An 18,837-nucleotide genomic window follows, 5' to 3' on the forward strand; every position below is an offset into this window, starting at 1 on the left:
GTAATATATTTGCACTAAATTTGCAATAACTTTGGTTAAAGTTAATCTTTTTTTAATTTTCAAAAAAATATATGTTTGTTGTGAGAAAACGTAATAATTAACAGATAAAAAATTGTACTAGCTATAAAAATAAACTTTTTACAGCCATTTAAACATTCAATTTGTTAACAACAATTAAACTGACCACTTTCAGGCTTTGCCACCAAGTTTTTTGGTTTCGAGAAGTCAAAATACTTAAAAATAAGTTATTTGCAGCCGTGGAATTCTGTTTGGCTACGGAAACCTATCTGGCCCCTAGCCCCTAGACTAATACGAGTGTAGTAGCAAAAAGTTGTCGGTCTTTTATCAAAGGAAAATCGTATCAACAAATTTAATTTAAAATCTAAAATACCGGCTGTTTTCGTAGTAGCTGTAGTCGCCCAGGTGCATCGAGTGTACGAAGTGGTCGGTTATATGTCAAATACTAACCTGGCGAGCTTGAACCTGAACTTGGCAACGCTGTTCCTTTAGCCGACAACTGTTCGTGACATTACGTTACAAAATTTTCCGAGCATCCGGGCATCGGCAGGGCAGCCCTCGTAGCGGGAGTTATGGGTTGATTTCCTTCATTTTTAAAAGTCGAGTAAAAAATTTTTTTTTACGATTTTCTGTCTTTATTAAGCCTTCCGAATACGTGGTTAAAATTAATGACATTATGACTGAATCACCCTGTATACGTCACATGTAACATGGTTATCGTATACACAAGGAGGTCTAGATAATGTGTCGGCTATAACGTTACGTTTGCCAGATAAGTAGTCAATTTTTATATCATAGCTTTGGCTAGTCAATGCCCAACGAGCAAGCCTGTCCGTCGGTGACTTCAAAGATAGCAACCATTTTAAAGGTTGGTGGTCGGTTTGAATAGTTATAGGTGATGATTCAACATAACCACGAAATTTAGATAACGGATACACAACTGCCAGAGCTTCTCTCTCAGTAGTGGTATAGTTCATTTCAGGTTTGGTCAACAGTCTACTGGCATATTCTATCGGATGCTCGTTATCACCTTCACCACTGCTCCCAATGCATATCCACTAGCATCGGTTCTAATAGTGTATGGCTTTGTTTCGTCACTCTGCTTGAGGACTGGAGCTGTTGTTAACTTCTGCTTTAGAATGTCAAATGAGTTTTGTTCAACATCGGTCCATTTAAATGACGCGTTCTTCTTAGTCAAATTACAAAGAGGTCGAGATAATTCTGCGAAATTCTCTACAAATCTGCGGTACCATGAGCAGGTCTGCAAGAATGATTGTACGTCCTTTACATTACGGGGCCGAGGAAAATTGGATATGGCTAAAGTTTTCTCTGGATTTTTTTCCAAATATTTTACGCTTTCACACGCGAAAACACATTTTTCCCGATTTGCTCGAAGCTTAAATTGTCGGAGTCGAGCTATCAGAAGTTGCAAGTCTTCAATGTGCTTTTCAAAAGTTTCAGAAAGTACAATACTGTTATCTAAATAAGCTAGTACTAACACATCACCAAGTCCGCGACGGAAAAGGTCTATTAATCACTGCAACGTTCCTGGCGCATTTTTTAAACCGAACGGTAAACGTAGATAACGATATGTGCCAAACGGTGTTACAAAAGCTATTTTATCACGAGACTGTTCATTCACTTTGATTTGATGATAACCAGAACGAAAGTCTATAGTGGTCATGTAAAATGTTCGTTTTGTGGCATGCAGTAGATCGTCTATGCGAGGTAGCGGGTAACTATCACTGACGGTTACCGAATTCAAGCGACGATAATCGATACAAAGACGTGTACCACCATCTTTCTTTGTAACGAGCACAACAGGAGCTGCCATGGGCTCTCGCATTCCTCTAAAAGCTTATCTAACTCACGTTTGACTTCTTCGCAGTAGTCATCCTGTAAGGTGGTGTGGAGATTGGAGGATGATCACCGGTGTTAATATAATGTTCTGCATAGGGAGTTGGTTCTCCCCCCATCTCGAAGATATCTTGGTTTTCTTCCAAAAGTGCGTTTAAACGATTGCGCTGTTCATCAATAAGCATCGTGCCTTCATCTGACCTGAGGTTATCGAACGACGAAATTTCAATCTTTTGACAATTTGGTAAAACTTCAAACGGAAGTTTGTTCTTTATATCAGCAGTATCAGTAAAATGCCAAATTTTATTAGATATATCAAGAACAATCTTTGCATCTTCAATGAAGTCAATTCCCAGTAGAGTAGAGGTATTCTCGGCATCAGGTAAAATAATAAAATTGGTTGGTATCGTGTGACCCTGCAGCACATCAACACGTGTCACCAAAATATTATTCCATTTACCACTTCCATCTGCTAATTTAATAAAAACATTTTCCTGTTTAAAAGGTTGACCTTTCTGTTTCAAGATACTATATAAAGATGAATCTGCAAAACTTTGTTTTGCGGCTGTATCCAAAATTGCAGAGCCATTAAAACTAAGAACACTGAGGTACAAATAAGGGCGAGGTCGTGGACTAATCAAGTCATCAATTATCACTTCACAAAAATCTAAAGCATTAGATTCAACAGTACGACAGGTGGGACAAGTTGCTCGAACATAACCTTGTCTACCATAGCCATAACATGAAAAACTCTGAGTCAATGACGTAGACGGTGTAGGTGCACTCTGCTGCTGCATAGTATTTCCTGTATTCTGGGTCGATTGAACTGTGGTCTTATCTGTCACCGGTTTGATCGAGGTTTGTGACACACTACCGGAGTCCTTTGCAAGTAGTTTACGACACTGGTCTTTGGTATGTCCCAAATTCTTACAATATGCACAGCGAGGACGTTTGGAACTGTCTTTGTCACTAGAATCCATGATTTTGTCAAAGTTTTTATCAAAAAGTTCCTCAACTAATCGCGATTCTGTTAGAAGTTCATTAAAAGTAGTTACTTTGTCATACGGCACTTTTTCCCTAATTCGCTTGTGAAGTAAACCATCATATCACTATGAACTTCCCCTTGTCACCTTGAGGTATGTTTGTAAGTAAAGAACGAGCTTTACAAATAAACACATATGTGGAAGTCTTTATGTCCTGTTCATGTGCAAATAACTCACGGTAAACACGATACGGAGCTTTTTGTTGGCCAAAAGTACTTTTCAGCAAGGTTACGGCTTCACTCCACGTCTGTATGGTGCCTTTAACTCCTTGAAACCATGTTGCTGCAAAATCATCGAGTAACATTGGCAATCCTCGAAGAGCATTCGCATCCGAAATATGTGTACAGTCTTTATAAATTTTGATAGCATCAATAAACGCGTTCACATCCGAATGTTCGTCACCTTTAAAACGGGATGAACACTGTGTAAAATTTCCACTCTGCGATAAGGTAGTTTGCGGTGGTGGTGAATCTTTTCGCACCGTCAATGTTGCAAGTAGTCTTTGAAATTGTTCTTCACTCATTATTACTGGATCTCCCATTTTTGAAACTTGAGATTTACTACGTAGCCAGTAATTATGAGAGGACGTCTTGAGACAATTTTGATCGAACGGAAGAATATGGAAAAACTTACGTTTGTTCTGCCACTTACAAACCCGTACGAACGTGATAGTTGTTGCGTTACTGTGGGTTACTACACTACAAACTTGGAAACTTTCCGGCCTGGGATGAAGCACACTTCACTTCCCAAAACCCTCGGTTCTGTACTGTAGAACTTCTTGAAACTCTCGGGCCTGGACTGTAGAATGTCACGCCACACATGAGTGAAAAGTTAGCTTTAAACACAATTTTAGTAACCTAAACGATTTAGATGTACTAAATCATGTTAATCATAGAAGAAACACGGATATTTTAGTGACTGTCTGTCCACCTGGTGAAGCAACAAGTCGAAACTCCGAAAACGTATTCACAACGTAGTTGAAGTTTTGGTTAATTGTTCAAAACCGTTAAAACACCGATAACCTAAGTTTTTTAGATGTATTGTAATGTTTTAAAACGAATCGTATTTTGTCCTAAACACTTTAGAAGCAAAACAGTTCACACATTTTCTTTCAGAGTCTAATTTCACAACACTAAATACTCGAAACTTTGCACGAGTTGGACGCCAATTAGCCATTTGCATGATTTTTATTTATTTAGGGTTACAAAGTTACAAGTCTAGTTATGGAAAATATAATCTTTACACAGAAAACACGTGGCGACTCGCCGGTGGCTCTTTATTAACTGATTCAATTGGCTCTTCTCCCTCAAGCATCGCGTTGCCGTTAACGACTGCGCCGTGGGTCATCTGAACATCTGTTATAGTTTTTAAAATATAGAAAATTATTTACTAGCAGAAGCCACATTTTTAGATCTCAAAATTAAGGAACATGGGTTTCAAAGAGAATTTGAAACAATTAGAAAATTCACTGTGATAGCGAGAATGGAAAAATATTTACCTCAGAATGTTCGAAGTGATGAAAAAGAAAATATGAATTATTGCTTCGTCGGTACGGTGTGTACAAATGTTTTCTAAAATTGATCAAATCGTAACAGAGAAGAGTTCAAGATTTAATGTAAATAAAGTCTAATTGTAAGCTTGTATTCTTCAATTTTAAATCAATCATTTATATTTAAAAATATGAGTTGTACTTAATAAGTTATTAATTATTTGTGTGATTATTGTTTGATTCTTATTTTTCACGTTAGTCTGTATTTTTATGTTTATTTATAAATAAAAAATATATCTTATCATAATTCACGTGCGTGAGAATATAGGTAATCTTATCAAATATAAATTATACCTAGCAGTCAATGACTTGTTAATTATTAAAATATTTAAATACTTCTAAATAGGTACATAGATAAATTGGAAATGCATTAACGTATGGCATAAAATACAAAAAATCGATGCCAACCCACTAAACACGAAACGTAAATGGAACGTTGCAAATGAGATGTTTTACTAAACATTTGACACATTAACTAGAAACGTTTCTGTTTCATTACAGAAATGTAGCACTTGAAAACTTATTTAGTGAAACATAGCCGAAACGTTACAATTGAAGAGAGTTTGAAACATTACTCGAAACATTCCCTTTCGATCTTGGAAACATAACAGACGAACAACCCTTTGCTATTTTTGCTTATCTTATGGAACATTCGGCATTAGTTAAATTTTGCTCTCAATCCCCAATCCCTCTCAAGCGTTAGTTCATTTGCCTTTGTTATATAAAGACATAATTAGAAAAAAAAATGTGGTAGCATATTTATAACACAAGTCTAGAAAAAATGTATGTTCGTGACTTGCGTAGACTGCGCGTAACAGCCCGAGTTTATTTGTTTCCCGTGTGTCGTTTCAATTCGTATTATGTTAGGTTAGGTTTGCGGTTTGTCAGTTTGCTTGGTTTCGTTGTTATTCATCTTTACTTTGACGCTATTTTATGTGATAATTTGTAGTGTGTGCAGTTGTGGTTATTGTAAGGTGCATATAAAATAATGAATATTGATGCAAAATGTTTAAAACGATATGTGTAGAGATTTCCAATTTTGCGTCACATCTACCTAAATATAGTTATACCCACTACCTATTACAGACAAGAGGACAAGGGACAAGAACTAAGAAAATGGAACAACAACTATACGTTTCGATATAATTTGAAGAGCAACTACTTAGTCAGTGAGAACTATTTGAAATATGGATGAATCAAGTGAAATAGACGTCATTTATTTTATATTTTGTACAAATGTTTATATTTGTTTATGTGTATAGGCATGCTTAAATAAAAGAGTTTAGGTATACCTACAGATATTTACTTTGTCAAGATATCATTTTGTATCCTTATTTCTGCTGTATAATTTATTATTATTAAAAGGATATATGTAATATTGACCATGCGTAGAAGAAATTATAACTTTATATTATTTTTCAGTAATGTTATTTGTTTTTCATGTACCTACCATTTTAAGATTCATAATCATAACTAACTTTTTCTAATTATCAGTTCGTCATTGTTACCATATTCATGAAGGTCTCAACATTAGAAAATTTCCATTTCAGAAGCGTATTTGAACTATATAAAATGTGTAGCTTTTTTTTAATGCTTCTGATATTGTTTTGTGATATTTTTATTTGTACGATGAATGGCAAAATTCATAATCCATATTAGAAACTTTTTTCAGTGGCTTCTCAAAAAGAAAGAAATTCTTAGTAAAAGTTGCCGCATCCCCAAACTAGAAGAGCATATTTATTTTTTTTAATATACAATGTAACTTTTTTTAGTTCGAATTAAGTCATTCACAATACAAATAAAAATATCACAAAGGAGTATTAGAGATATTTAAAAAAATACTCACACTATTTATACTATTTCAAAAACGCTTTTGAAATGAAAATGATCTAAAGTTGAGAGCATTATGAGAACAATATGGTAATAAAATTATTATGTTACTCAAACATTTCTGAAAATATACTGAAACGTAAAACAAAAATATCGAGGGCATAAATGGAACATAAAAAGAATGTTACTGAAACCAATTTTTTGAAACGTTTCATTGGAAACGTATTTTGGGGAGGACATCTTGGGCTTCTAGAACGTTACCAGAACGTTGCATGGATTTTTTATGAAACGTTTCAAGAAAAATGGAAACGTTTCTGAAACATGTCAGAAACTGAAAAATGTTTAGTGGGAATAAACCCATCGCACTACACTGATACTGAAATTTTATATATATTTATACTCTAGAATATATTTAAATTAATATTACAGTAGGTACTTAATTATTGTTGCGTTATGTTTATTTATTTCTAAAAAACATTATTTATTCTTTAGAAAATTATACACTATACCGCAAAACTCGGTATAGTGTATCGGTATTACTGCTAGTATATACACAATTTGCGATTTGAATATGTTTCGTGCGGTGATTGTGATTATACGATATTTTATTCTGTACCGAATTCCACTGATAGTAATTTTACTGGCTTAGGTTAATCTTTTCTTAACGAGGATTCGTATAACTTGAACGATTTATCGGATTTGAGACATCTGTACTATGGTAATTACTTATTAAAATTATGTCCATGTTCATCTGACTGACATCTTCTAAAATGTACTATTTCAGGGAGACTAAATATAAAATATTTCAAATACATAATGACTATTGACTCATTTGGTTAGTTTTTATGTCTGTTTAGTTTAAATCATAAAGTTTATGTTGCTACATATGAATATTTGTTAATGTAAATTTTTCTATTTAATGATTGTTAGCGGTTATCATTTAACTATCGCACTTTTTTATCTGTAATATAATGCCGCAAAATTTTGAAATGTCTCCAAATTCCTTAACTACATAGCATGGCCTTGATTTTTTTCTTGGAAAAACAACACAGGTCCAGACACTAGAAAATGTTCAATTAATAAATCAGTTGCAAATGTGCCCAAAGTATGTGAAATGTAACACAATATTATCTTTGCCCTTTATTTCTATGTACACTCATACTTTGTGTTTTTAGACTGCATTCATAAAACGGTAATTGTTAACATAAACTGTACCTTATAATAGCAGAATGAGTTACAATTTATTAAATATCCATTTATCAACTATTGTTGTTTGCAATATTTTGTTTGACAAAACACCTCACGATATGATTTCATGAGATGATTTTATCATCTGCTACGGATACGTAAATAAGTGATAGATTACAATTTAAACAGAAAACTCTACCAGTGACCAATAAAGTTGATTCTGGGCAACTTAACACACCTGTCTATTGATTTTCCTGCAAAAACTTCTGGTTACAACAAAATGTATTCCTCGTGAAGGCTTCTTTTCAGGAACATGATAATTTCCAGTAATAATAGTACAACGTGCAATTTGTGCAGATCGGGCAATTATCCGCAGAACCAAGTGTCTCATACCGTATTATTTAACTACAACTGAGGTCACGAGGCAACATTGGCGCTAGCGGTGGCTTTATTGATCGTCCGCTTCAGAAATTCTAAATTCGTTGCTTACATATCTTATCCCTAAGTTTTTTTCTTCAAATAGAATTAAGTTCCGCTTCTAATGGGTGGAGTTTGCAAACTAAGGGTCCGCATGAAATTTTGGAATAAATAAAGTAACGAAGTATTCATATTTTGGATTTTAAATTATCACCTTATGTGAAATTATATTGCAAGCACCCAGGCGGCGGAATTTAAGTCTATTGATGGAAAAAGAAAACTTGCATCTTATCCTGCAAATTGCAGATAGGAAAATTGTTAGACCTAAAACGGTGTAAAACAGGGTCACACAATGCAATTTGACTCGACGATAAATAGGTGTGGTCATAAACACTGCTTGGAATCTTAAGCGGTTATATTCATCATCAAGTGACGTCAAGTCATTGTAGACCCTCGTAAATCTAAAGATTACAACGAACCTATAGAACAAATAGCGTCTCTAATTATTATATTCCTTTTTTTAGTACAGAGCTTTCATAAATGTTTAGAAGCCACGTGATCGCCGAGATTATGCAACCAACATTGCATTGGCTGGTACTGGTTACGAAAAATCCCTAAATATTGGCGTCACCAATATTAGTGATTCGTTTACAACCCGTTACGTCTATGCTCGAGATAATGCAGTCGCTGATTAGTTGAATAGAATCTTGTGAAAAATTACACAAATCATAGCCGGAGAAACAAAATGTTTTAATGTAATCTTGATTTTATTATTTCAATAATTTTTTATTTTACTGAAATCTAATTGCCAACATGAAGAAAATGGAATTACTGTTCCAAACAAAATTCTCTGTATAAGCAGACACTTTATTAAATAAAATGTTAAAGTTACTACTTATTAGCCTAAATAATTTGTTTTTTTTAGCAGTATTATGTAATTAATTTAAAAGGCTTGTAAATTATATTTCATTTCAAATACCCATTGTTTTAATTAAACATTTTCTTATTTTCCTTATAATTATTAATATGCAATACATATTAATGTATTTCATCCTTTTCCGACTTTTCTTTGTGAGAAAATTGTTTGAAATAATATTTCTTGAAGTCAGCATCTACATGCTACATTATTTTTCTTCCTATTTCTAACTAATGTATGTGTTATATTTTCTAAATCTTAGGTTCATAAACACACATTAGAAGAATAAACAACGTTTTAAATGACCCCTAGACTATCAATATTATTGTACAATATTTCATAATGTTCAGTCTTATTGACAGTCCGTGGATGATATTGAAAGGTTGTATATTAGAAATACCTACAACAAAAAATGTTGTAGGTAAATCAGAAGTAGTTTGATATTGATATTTGTTGCATTATTAACTATTTATCCAGTTCCTTCGAAAAGGACCTAGTTAAACCTTCTCAGAATGTGCTTATTATACGCAATACAATACTGTATTTATAATTAGTGTATAAAAATAAAATTACATATGGGACCGTGTTGAATAATATTTATGGCACAAATCTTATATAATACAGGTACACATAATACTCTGTTTTTGAATGTCAATCTATCTTTATGATATATTTTAATGTCCTTATTTACAATTGTAGAGCGTGTGTGATCTTAAATTTTGAATGCGCAGACATCTAAAAATCTGGGATTCCGTACAAAAAAAATGGCTAAATATTACAATACTACTTTCAAGAGAACTAAATTATTACATAATATCATTCCGCTGAATAACGATAACCTTCAATATTATTGTGTAATATTATTTTTTTAATATCATTGTGGTTTAAAATACAAAGAGCGAGGCGGAGTAGAATCAGAATATACACATCCATCCAGCAATCGGGCATCGTTGCGGCATCACATGTGTCTTAATAAATAAAACTAAACGTGTATAAAAGAAAAAGGTTATAAGTAGGTGAGTATAACGAGGCACCGCACCTAGTATAGTACCCTCGCACCACAGTGCCAGGCAAATGTAACCATTGACTTAAATGTGTGTGGCCATAACGTAAAATCCTCTCACAGCGCATAAGGACGAAGGAAAGCTAATAAGCTGTGATATTTAAAAAGTGATATTTTCCTAAATATTTATAAAGGTGTTTCGACGATGACGATGCATGTTTAACATGTTAATCAATACAGACGGTATAGAGAAATGCACTGTTCGAGATTACAACACGCATCGCACATAGCACCGTCCTTAGTATCGTACCCTCTCACTGCAATGTCAAGCTAATGTAAACTTTGAATTAAATCGCACAACGATGACGAGTTTAGTATTTTTCGGACCTTCTCACAATAGACGAAGAAACGATAATACGCAGTAAAAAATGCTTATACTTTCGTAAATATTTATAAAGGTGATCCAACGATGAAGATGAAGAAAAACCCATGTTAAACATGCTAGTAGTGCAGTACCAGTTACACCATATTGACGCAATGCACCTTCAGAGACAGTATATCTTTCAAAACGTCAAGAAATCGACGACGTGGCAACCGACCCGGAAATTGTTCTACCATTAACAACTGCCACGACAGCCTGCAAACCAAATAACAGTAGTTTTTCTAATAAAAACTTGCACCAACGAAGCAAGTCCTATTCAACTTCTCCAAGTAATACATATTTTTCTAATTTTTTTTCGTCATTCGGGTCGACGTTTGAACTATCATCTTGCGCGCGAGATGTTTTAAGGGTCGTCATCAATATCATCATCGCTGTCATTTCCATCGTGCCTAATTTTTGACCACATAATGCACAGTAACTCGTTAAGTTTTAAACATACAAAAAAATTTAAAGAAAAGTTATTCAAAATTTTATCCTCTACAACTTTTATTGTCATTTTGCTCTAAAAAAATGTTTAGGAAACCACCCCCATAGCGCAAATCGTACCAGAAGTTCGAGTGTGATCTTTTTTGATTATCGTACAGTTATGATTTAGGCGTTTAAAGATTATTTGTTTAGTTTTTTTATTGCCTTTAAAATGACACTTTAGATTTTGCTATACCTATCTATCAATTTTTGTATCGTGATAAGTTCGTGTACCGAATATCAAATCGATTGGTTGGGGAATAAATTTAATATGACCAAAAAAATAGAAATAAAAATTTAACTTTGAAAACCTATATCATGGTGATTTCGACATTTTGTTAAATGACATAGGTATTAACATTATTTTTCCGTTCGGAATGTCCTTTTAAAATTTCCTAACGTATTTTGAGAACACCCTATATGTACATATTGTAAGAACACAACAAATTTTAAATATTTGTATGTTTTTTATATGTTTATTCGCAATCTAACGGGGTGTCCGGTACTCACAATATCGATCCCTCGATTGAAACTGCTTTCTAGAAAATACCAAGACAAGGCACACAAATTTTGCTACTGGCAACAAAATTGAAAATATCACGATTTAGTAAAACACAAAGCATTTACAAGATTTTTATCTTTATCAATATAGCTATTTTATTTTTTATCCGGTGGTGTATTTACATTTGTAATATGGCACACCTGAAAAGGAGTGTTACCTCTCAAATGACCTGAATAACATTGCGAGGGGTATTATTAAGCGAGATAGCGTTTCTATCAAGGTTTGGATAAAACAACTGAACCGATTATAGACACGATTTTATTTCTGTTTGTTTTACGTTGATTTTGTCATTAATAAGTAAAAATATTATAATCGTACGGGATAGAAAATAGTCTAGAAGGATTTGGACTTTTCAGTGGCGGCTCGTCGGGTGACGCAAGTGACGCACCGCTTCACCTAAAATTTCCGTTTGTTTGTGCAATTTAAAATTATTTTAAATTTTATATAAATCTGATAATTTAGGTACAATTCTATATTGAAAATGTATTGTGCTTGTTTGTCTTATACGCAGAAATAAACAGAATAATTCCGCGGTGAACGCCTTCTAAAAAATCATTGCCTTCGTTGAGCGCGAACATCAACCTCGTACCATACAACGTATACTACGCAAGAATGCAAGTGACTCATATTGAAATTGGTAGGTGCGTTTTGTTGGATCAATCCCGGATTTATTGGATTCTTTAGAACGACATTTATCAATAAAACGATTCGAATCAAATCTGATATTAGACAGATGCCGAATCTCAACGGACCAATCAGGGAGACTAGAGTAGTCTCCATGGGACCAATGCTACACCAGCTACCTAAGTAACCTCACAAATTTGATCTCCCCACCACTTAATTCTAATAATTCCGTCTCAAACCACAGAAGCAAAAGTTATAACCGGATTCAGAATATCCTTGCAATAAAACGCCCATTCTGCATAATTCAATTCCGGAATCAATCCAACAAAACGCACCTGGTATGTATCTGCTTCTCTCCGTAGCTCTCCGTACGGCGGTTGTCATGGCAACGAGGCAGTCAACGCATGTGTAAACTACGGCTTGGGAGAACGAGTGATGCAAAAGTTGAAGCAGCATTCTCATCGTCATCGCGCATCGCCTGTCTATCGTGTGTAAACAGTTTGTACGATACGTTGCCCAGTGCACGGTTATAATGGTTCTTTATTAATATTTGTTTTATATCAATAATTTGTAGAAATGTTTCCTATGCACGATACTGTATGTATTTTATTGGAAATGCCATTTTCCAGACCGAAATTTGAGGACAAAAAAGATTTTTTAAATTGCGAAAGACCTGTACCTTCTCTCGATGTGGAAAAAAGGGGGAGGTCAAAAGACAAACTGTATGTTCGGAAGTTTCGGATTGAATGGTATTCGGAGTGTAAGTGATTGTGTGGATGTGTTTATTTAAAAAAACTTTTTTGTATGCCGTGTTTAATTGCGAGTGTAAAATCGGGCGTGTGGAATAAGGAGGGATTTAACAATCCCGCTTAACATCTGTATCTGTACCTATCATTAAGTCCACGAGCCGAACTAACATTTCTATTTTTTATAAAATCTAAATGAAAATCCTTCTCGCCAACGTCAATCTTTCGGTAATATTGCAAATGCAACTAAAATTTCCAGATTCATTTAAAGCCGTTTGACCTTGAAAATTTGAAAATTTTCGCCTGCGGCGTTTTTTTTTTAGTCAATCGATAAATATGCTTCACTTATTTCTCAATGTCACGCCGCCACTGGGACTTTTTACACAGTTCTCTTCATTGTTTAAACAATTGCCAACTAAAAATATAATATGTAAATATATGATACGATAAAAAAATATAAGTATTCTTTAATATTTTTTATATTGTCGTCAACAAAATACGTACGCAAGAATAAGAAAAGTTTTATTGCTAATAACTTTTTAAATTATTTAATCTGCGTGCTCATTAGTATACGTCATAAAGTATTTTTGTTTCTCTCTGACTTAGGCACAGCATCAGTGTATGAAAATTTAAATAGAGATCAATATTAATAATATACGTAGCTATATATATACAGGGTGTCAAAATGTTAAATGGCAAAATTTGTTACATTTCTAAACGGTTTTGTAAACTCTAAAGCATACTCCAAAATAGTTATACCATGTACCATTTTCGAGAGAAGTTGTATAAAAGCAAATGGGGACAATTTAAACATCTATTGTAGTATTTCGAGTTTTGCTCCATTATTTAATTGTGCAGCCATTTTGTTCTGCCTGTCTCCAAATCTGTTTTCTAATATTTTCTGCCCTTATCACTTTTTTAAGCATTCATGTCCATCAACAAATTCAGTCCATTCAACAATTGTTTATTTTAGTAATGGTAGTAGGTAGGTATATAGTAGTTTACAAAATCTAAAATTATTTATTTATTTTAATTTTTTTAACGACCACGTTACATACAATAAAAGTATATTTGAAGTCACAGTTTACATTAAATGATCATTGCTAGAATTCAACAGTTGAAATAATCACGTACGCTATAAAAACATTTATCCAATAAAAAGTTTTTACTTAACCTACAAAATTTATTAAAGTTTAAACTAGTAACATTAACACCATTAAAACATTTACGAAGTGGTTATATAGTTAAATATTTAATTTATTAATCTGAGTAGTACGGAACCTAGAAAACGATAAAATCAAATTTTCTGTATTTCTGGTATTATATGAATGCACGTCTGAATGTTTTGAAAATTAGTTATTAATAGATAATTAATTATCACAATTTGTATAGTTTGATTTACTTTTTTAATATTATTTTACAATATGCTTAAATTTAAAATAAATTTTAATTTTTTTATTTATTTAAGTTAATAAAATGTTTTACAATTTAACTGTTTTAAGTGATACGTAAGAAATTAAAATTATATTCTTAAATGCAAAAACTATTGGTAGCTAAATGTGTTCAGCTCATTCAATGGTAACTTCAATGTACATTCAATAAAATACGTACATACAATACAGTACAATACATTCAATGCACTTATCCCGCTTTAAGTGAGCATAAAACATAAAACTGCAACTTCATTTTTCTCGAATGCTACCGAATTTCGACAAGTATACCTTTTCTTGTATGCTTTAAAGTTTACAAAACCGTTTAGAAATGTAACAAATTTTGACTTTTAACGTTTTTTTTCGATTATATTATACCCATCCAATTACCTGTATAGGCGACACTTCTTTTCAGAAAGAAACCGTTTGCGCATTATTCTTAACGCACAGTAGATATTTACTCGTGTACACATTTTGACATTTTTATCTTTCAAGTTTTTTTGAAACATGAACGAGACACCCTTTATACAGGCTGTTTCAAATTCGCTTCTCACTACAGGGATCTCGGAAACGGTGAGAGGTACGAAGTAGCTTAAATGGGGGCAAAGTTGCGTAATCAGGGGACCAACATTATGCCTCTAAAAAATCATTCTAACATGATAAGTTTTCGAAATATTTTAATTTTTTTATTTTCGAAAAAACCGAAATTTTGCAAATCCGTTTTTGTTTAATTTCGGCCTTATTTGAGGTGATACTGAAAAAAGAAGAACTCTTTCTCATGGCCACTTTTTGCCCTCTATCGGAAGGCATAATCAATTTTTATATGTAACGTTTCGTCTCTCCAGGACCATCATCAACTTAATTTTTTTAAATACGACCATGGAAATGTTATTAGGTACATTTTTTGCAAGCCTTCATGACCCCCAATACTGTACTGCCTCAGCCCAAACCAGATTCAGACGTTTTGTCTAGAAAAATTCATCCTCAGTGTATTCGTTCCAAATTTATCTAAATTTTTTATTTAGATTTCTTTGTTTATTGAATTATCGTACACTGTAAGTGTCGTTAGACCCTGTGAAATCCTTCTAGTTATTTAAACTATTACCACCGCGCTTTAAAATAAAACATTATTAGAGTTTTATTCCCGTGTTATTAGTTATTTCTAGGCTTCTCGAGTGCTCAGAATTCAAATAAATTCCGATCAATTTTTTTCAGGATATTCATACAAATACATCTGACATGTTCTTTCACAGTTGCAGTTACAGATATAATAAATTCCGATAATATTACGCTGATCTTCATTTTTAACTTTTGCAAAATGAAAATGTTTTTGAACAGTTACTGAAATTTTTTAAAGAAGAATATTCAGTTGGCCTTTTGGTTGTTCATATGCATTTATAAGAATTAATTTGTCATAATAAAATTAAAATTGTAATATAATGTTTTAATTTTGACGCAACAACTGATTGAGTTATGTGTGACCAAGTGATGGTAATAGTTAATAATAATAAATGTTTTATTGTAACGCGTGGTAGTAATAGTTTAAATAACTAGATGGATTTCACAGGGTCTAACGACACTTACAGTGTACGATAATTCAATAAACAAAGAAATCTAAATAAAAAATTTAGATAAATTTTGAACGAATACACTGAGGATGAATTTTTCGAGACAAAACGTATGAATCCGGTTGGGGCTGAGGCAGTACAGTATTGAGGGTCATGAAGGCTTGCGAATAACATAATAAAATTCCTAGGGTCGTATTTAAAAAAATAAAGTTAATGATGGTCCTGGAGAGACGAAACGTTACATACAAATATTGATTATGCCATTCGATAGAGGTCAAAAAGTGGCCATGAGAAAGTGTTGTTCTTTTTTCAATATCACCTCAAACAAGGCTGATATGAAACAAAAACGGATTTCCAAAATTTCGTTTTTTTTTCAAATATTTCGAAAACTAATCATGTTAGCCTTGATTTTGTAGAGGCATAATGTTGGTCCCGTGATTGCGTGCAACTTTGCCCCCATTTAAGCTACTTCGTAGCTCTTACCGTTTCCGAGATCCGTGTAGTGAGAAGCGAATTTGTAATAGCCTGTAAATATTTATATACAGGGTGATCCAAATTTTATGCAGGAACCTTCGAGGGCAGATAAATCTCTTTAAAATAATATGTGTTTGCCTTATAAACATAGGTCTGGAACGGCCCCGTTTTAGAGATACAGGGTGTTGAAGTTGTTAAAAAAATTTTTTTTGTTTATATCTCAGGAATCTATTAATCGATCTCAATAAAATTTGGTACAGTTAAGTTATTCTAGTAGGCCTTGCATTCCCTAAAATATGAGCTCTAAAGGTACAACCACTGGTGTGCAACTGGTCAGGGGTCATCTCCTTTGTTATAAAAAGCCCACGCTACTGCATTTTTACAAGTTACTTAACGGATTTATATTCTAATGCACAAAATACGTAAAAAAGGTACTTTGAATTTTTTTCCTAAGATTCGCCCTTTTCAAGTTATACAATCCCCATGTGGCAGACATTTCTAACCATAATATTACAAGAATATTTATGTTTATGCTTAAAAGTAAGTGGAATTTGCAAGCACATTAACAAAATTATTTACACTCCTTTCTACGCCACCTGTGAGGTAGTGTTCCTGGCGTGTTTTAGTTTTCCCTGGAGGCCTAATACTCTTTACAAATAGGAACAATTTAAATCAAAATAATAATAAAATATATTTACCAAACAACAGCAACTAAACAAGAAACAAAATTACCGTTACGTACTTACAACAATTGTTCAAAATGCGAACCACCCACATCGATACATTTTTAACATCTTCTATTAATGGAATTGGAATGGAATTATCTGACACAAGGCGATTGTATTGGTATTAATAACTTCAGAATAGAGAATCTTAGGGAAAAAATTAAAGTCACCTTTTTATGTATTTTATGCATTAGAATATAAATGAGTTACAATGACTGGTAAAAAATGCAGTGGCGTAGATTTTTTCGTAAAAAAAGGTGTGATCTCTGTCCAGTTGTACACCACTGATTGAACCTTTAAAGGTCATATTTTAAGGAATGTAGAGCCTACTATCATACATTATCTGTACCAAATTTTATTGAGATCGATTAATAGATTCCTCAGATATAAACAAAAAAAAATTTTTAACAACTTCAACACCCTGTATCTCTAAAACGAGGCCGTTCCAGACCTATGTTTATAAGGCAAACACATATTATTTTAAAGAGTTCTATCTGCCCTCGAAATTTGCTGCATAAAATTCGGACCACCCTGTACAAGCATAAGGGTAGTCACGACTGACTAGTTGATACAAACGTTAAAAAAGTATTTTAGGGTTGCGGTCTGAATAATTTGAAATGACCAAAATAATATAATAATATTAATAATGACTAGGGTCAGTGTTAAGAATGGTCCAATTGTTTATAAATCTCTATCTTTTATACAGTCATTAACTTCAAAATTAATAAATGTTTTTTAATATTTAAATATTCGTTTTGCAAATAAAAATTTTGAAATTGGCTCTGAATTATTTTCCAAAATTAAATCTTCTGTTAAAATTCTTGAAAAATCTAACGTTGTTTATAAAATTCCATGTCATAATTGCAATAAGTTTTACATAGGTCCGACTTCTAGAACCCTAAAAGGGCGTATTACGTCACACAAAAGTGATTGTAGACTTAATAAAAAGACGGGCTATCTGAGCATGTTGTCGAATCAGGACATCGCATGAATTATGACAATGTCACAGTTTTGGATAGTGAAGAAAATTGATTAAAAACAACTTTTTTAGAAATGTTTCATATTAATGCGGAAAAAAATAATTTAAACAAAAAATCAGACATCAATAATTTAAGCAAAATTTATACCTACATTTTAAAAATTGAGAGTGAAAAAAGTTCTTTACAAAATTCTAATTTGCCGCCAGTGTCAAGGTTGGCAATATAGTTGGCAATACCAAAATTCTCTATATGTTTCTTTTTGGAATCTGTATTCAAACGTCACTAACGTCAGTAACGGCTGAAATTGTTTTATATCTGTCCACATGCATTTTGATTTTAATCGTTTTTGTTTTTAATCGTCATTGAAGTTTTATATGTTTTTATTGTGTGTAATGAAGCCTCTCTTTAAACTAATTTCATGTTAGTAAGTATTTTAAACTAATCAATGTATTTTGTTTTGTAACATCAATTTATTATAGATGTCTTGAAAAAGGAAATAAATACTTCCGAAAGCTCGACGACATAACGAAGAGTGTTTATTTTTGGCCATTTATGGAAAGTAATTTAGCAAAACAACTTGTTTTTGTTTAATTTAGCAACTTGTTATTTTAAAGTCACCATATTTTTTTAATATCTCTGTGGGCGAAGCGCCGAACATTAAAAAATTGCATTGTTTCTAAAATATAAAGTAAACATTTTACATGATTTATTAAATATTCACTAATACTAGTAGGTACGTAGATACGTTACTAATGAATTGTAAATATATATACAGGCCCGGATCCAGAGACTGGTTTTGGGGGTGGCGCAAAGCACTTCTTTATCATTATTATTATTGTTGTTGTTGTTTTGATGACGTAAGGTGTAGGTTAGGAAGGGGGACTTGCATTAATATCGACTAACTGCCTGTTGTCGTTTGGAGAAATTGAAGATCTTTAAAAAATGTTGTGCTTTGGGGGTGGCGATCGCCACATCGCCACCCCCTCTGGATCCGGGCCTG

General features: G+C 32.9%; 1 protein-coding gene across 1 annotated transcript in view; it reads right to left on the reverse strand.

Annotated features, from left to right (window-relative positions):
• Window positions 1-1,889: 1,889 nt before the first annotated feature.
• The window catches only part of LOC108914458, a gene marked incomplete at its 3' end in the record, with an annotated part of 93,900 nt that continues 76,952 nt past the window's right edge, over window positions 1,890-18,837 (reverse strand). Inside the window, exon 5 of the mRNA XM_018720285.2 lies at window positions 1,890-2,291. Within this exon, the coding sequence (XP_018575801.1) occupies window positions 1,890-2,291 (402 nt within the window). The remainder of the gene's footprint in view (window positions 2,292-18,837) is intronic.

This window comes from Anoplophora glabripennis, unplaced genomic scaffold (genome assembly GCF_000390285.2).
Source record: "Anoplophora glabripennis isolate ALB-LARVAE unplaced genomic scaffold, Agla_2.0 scaffold1133, whole genome shotgun sequence".
Classification (NCBI taxonomy): domain Eukaryota; kingdom Metazoa; phylum Arthropoda; class Insecta; order Coleoptera; family Cerambycidae; genus Anoplophora; species Anoplophora glabripennis.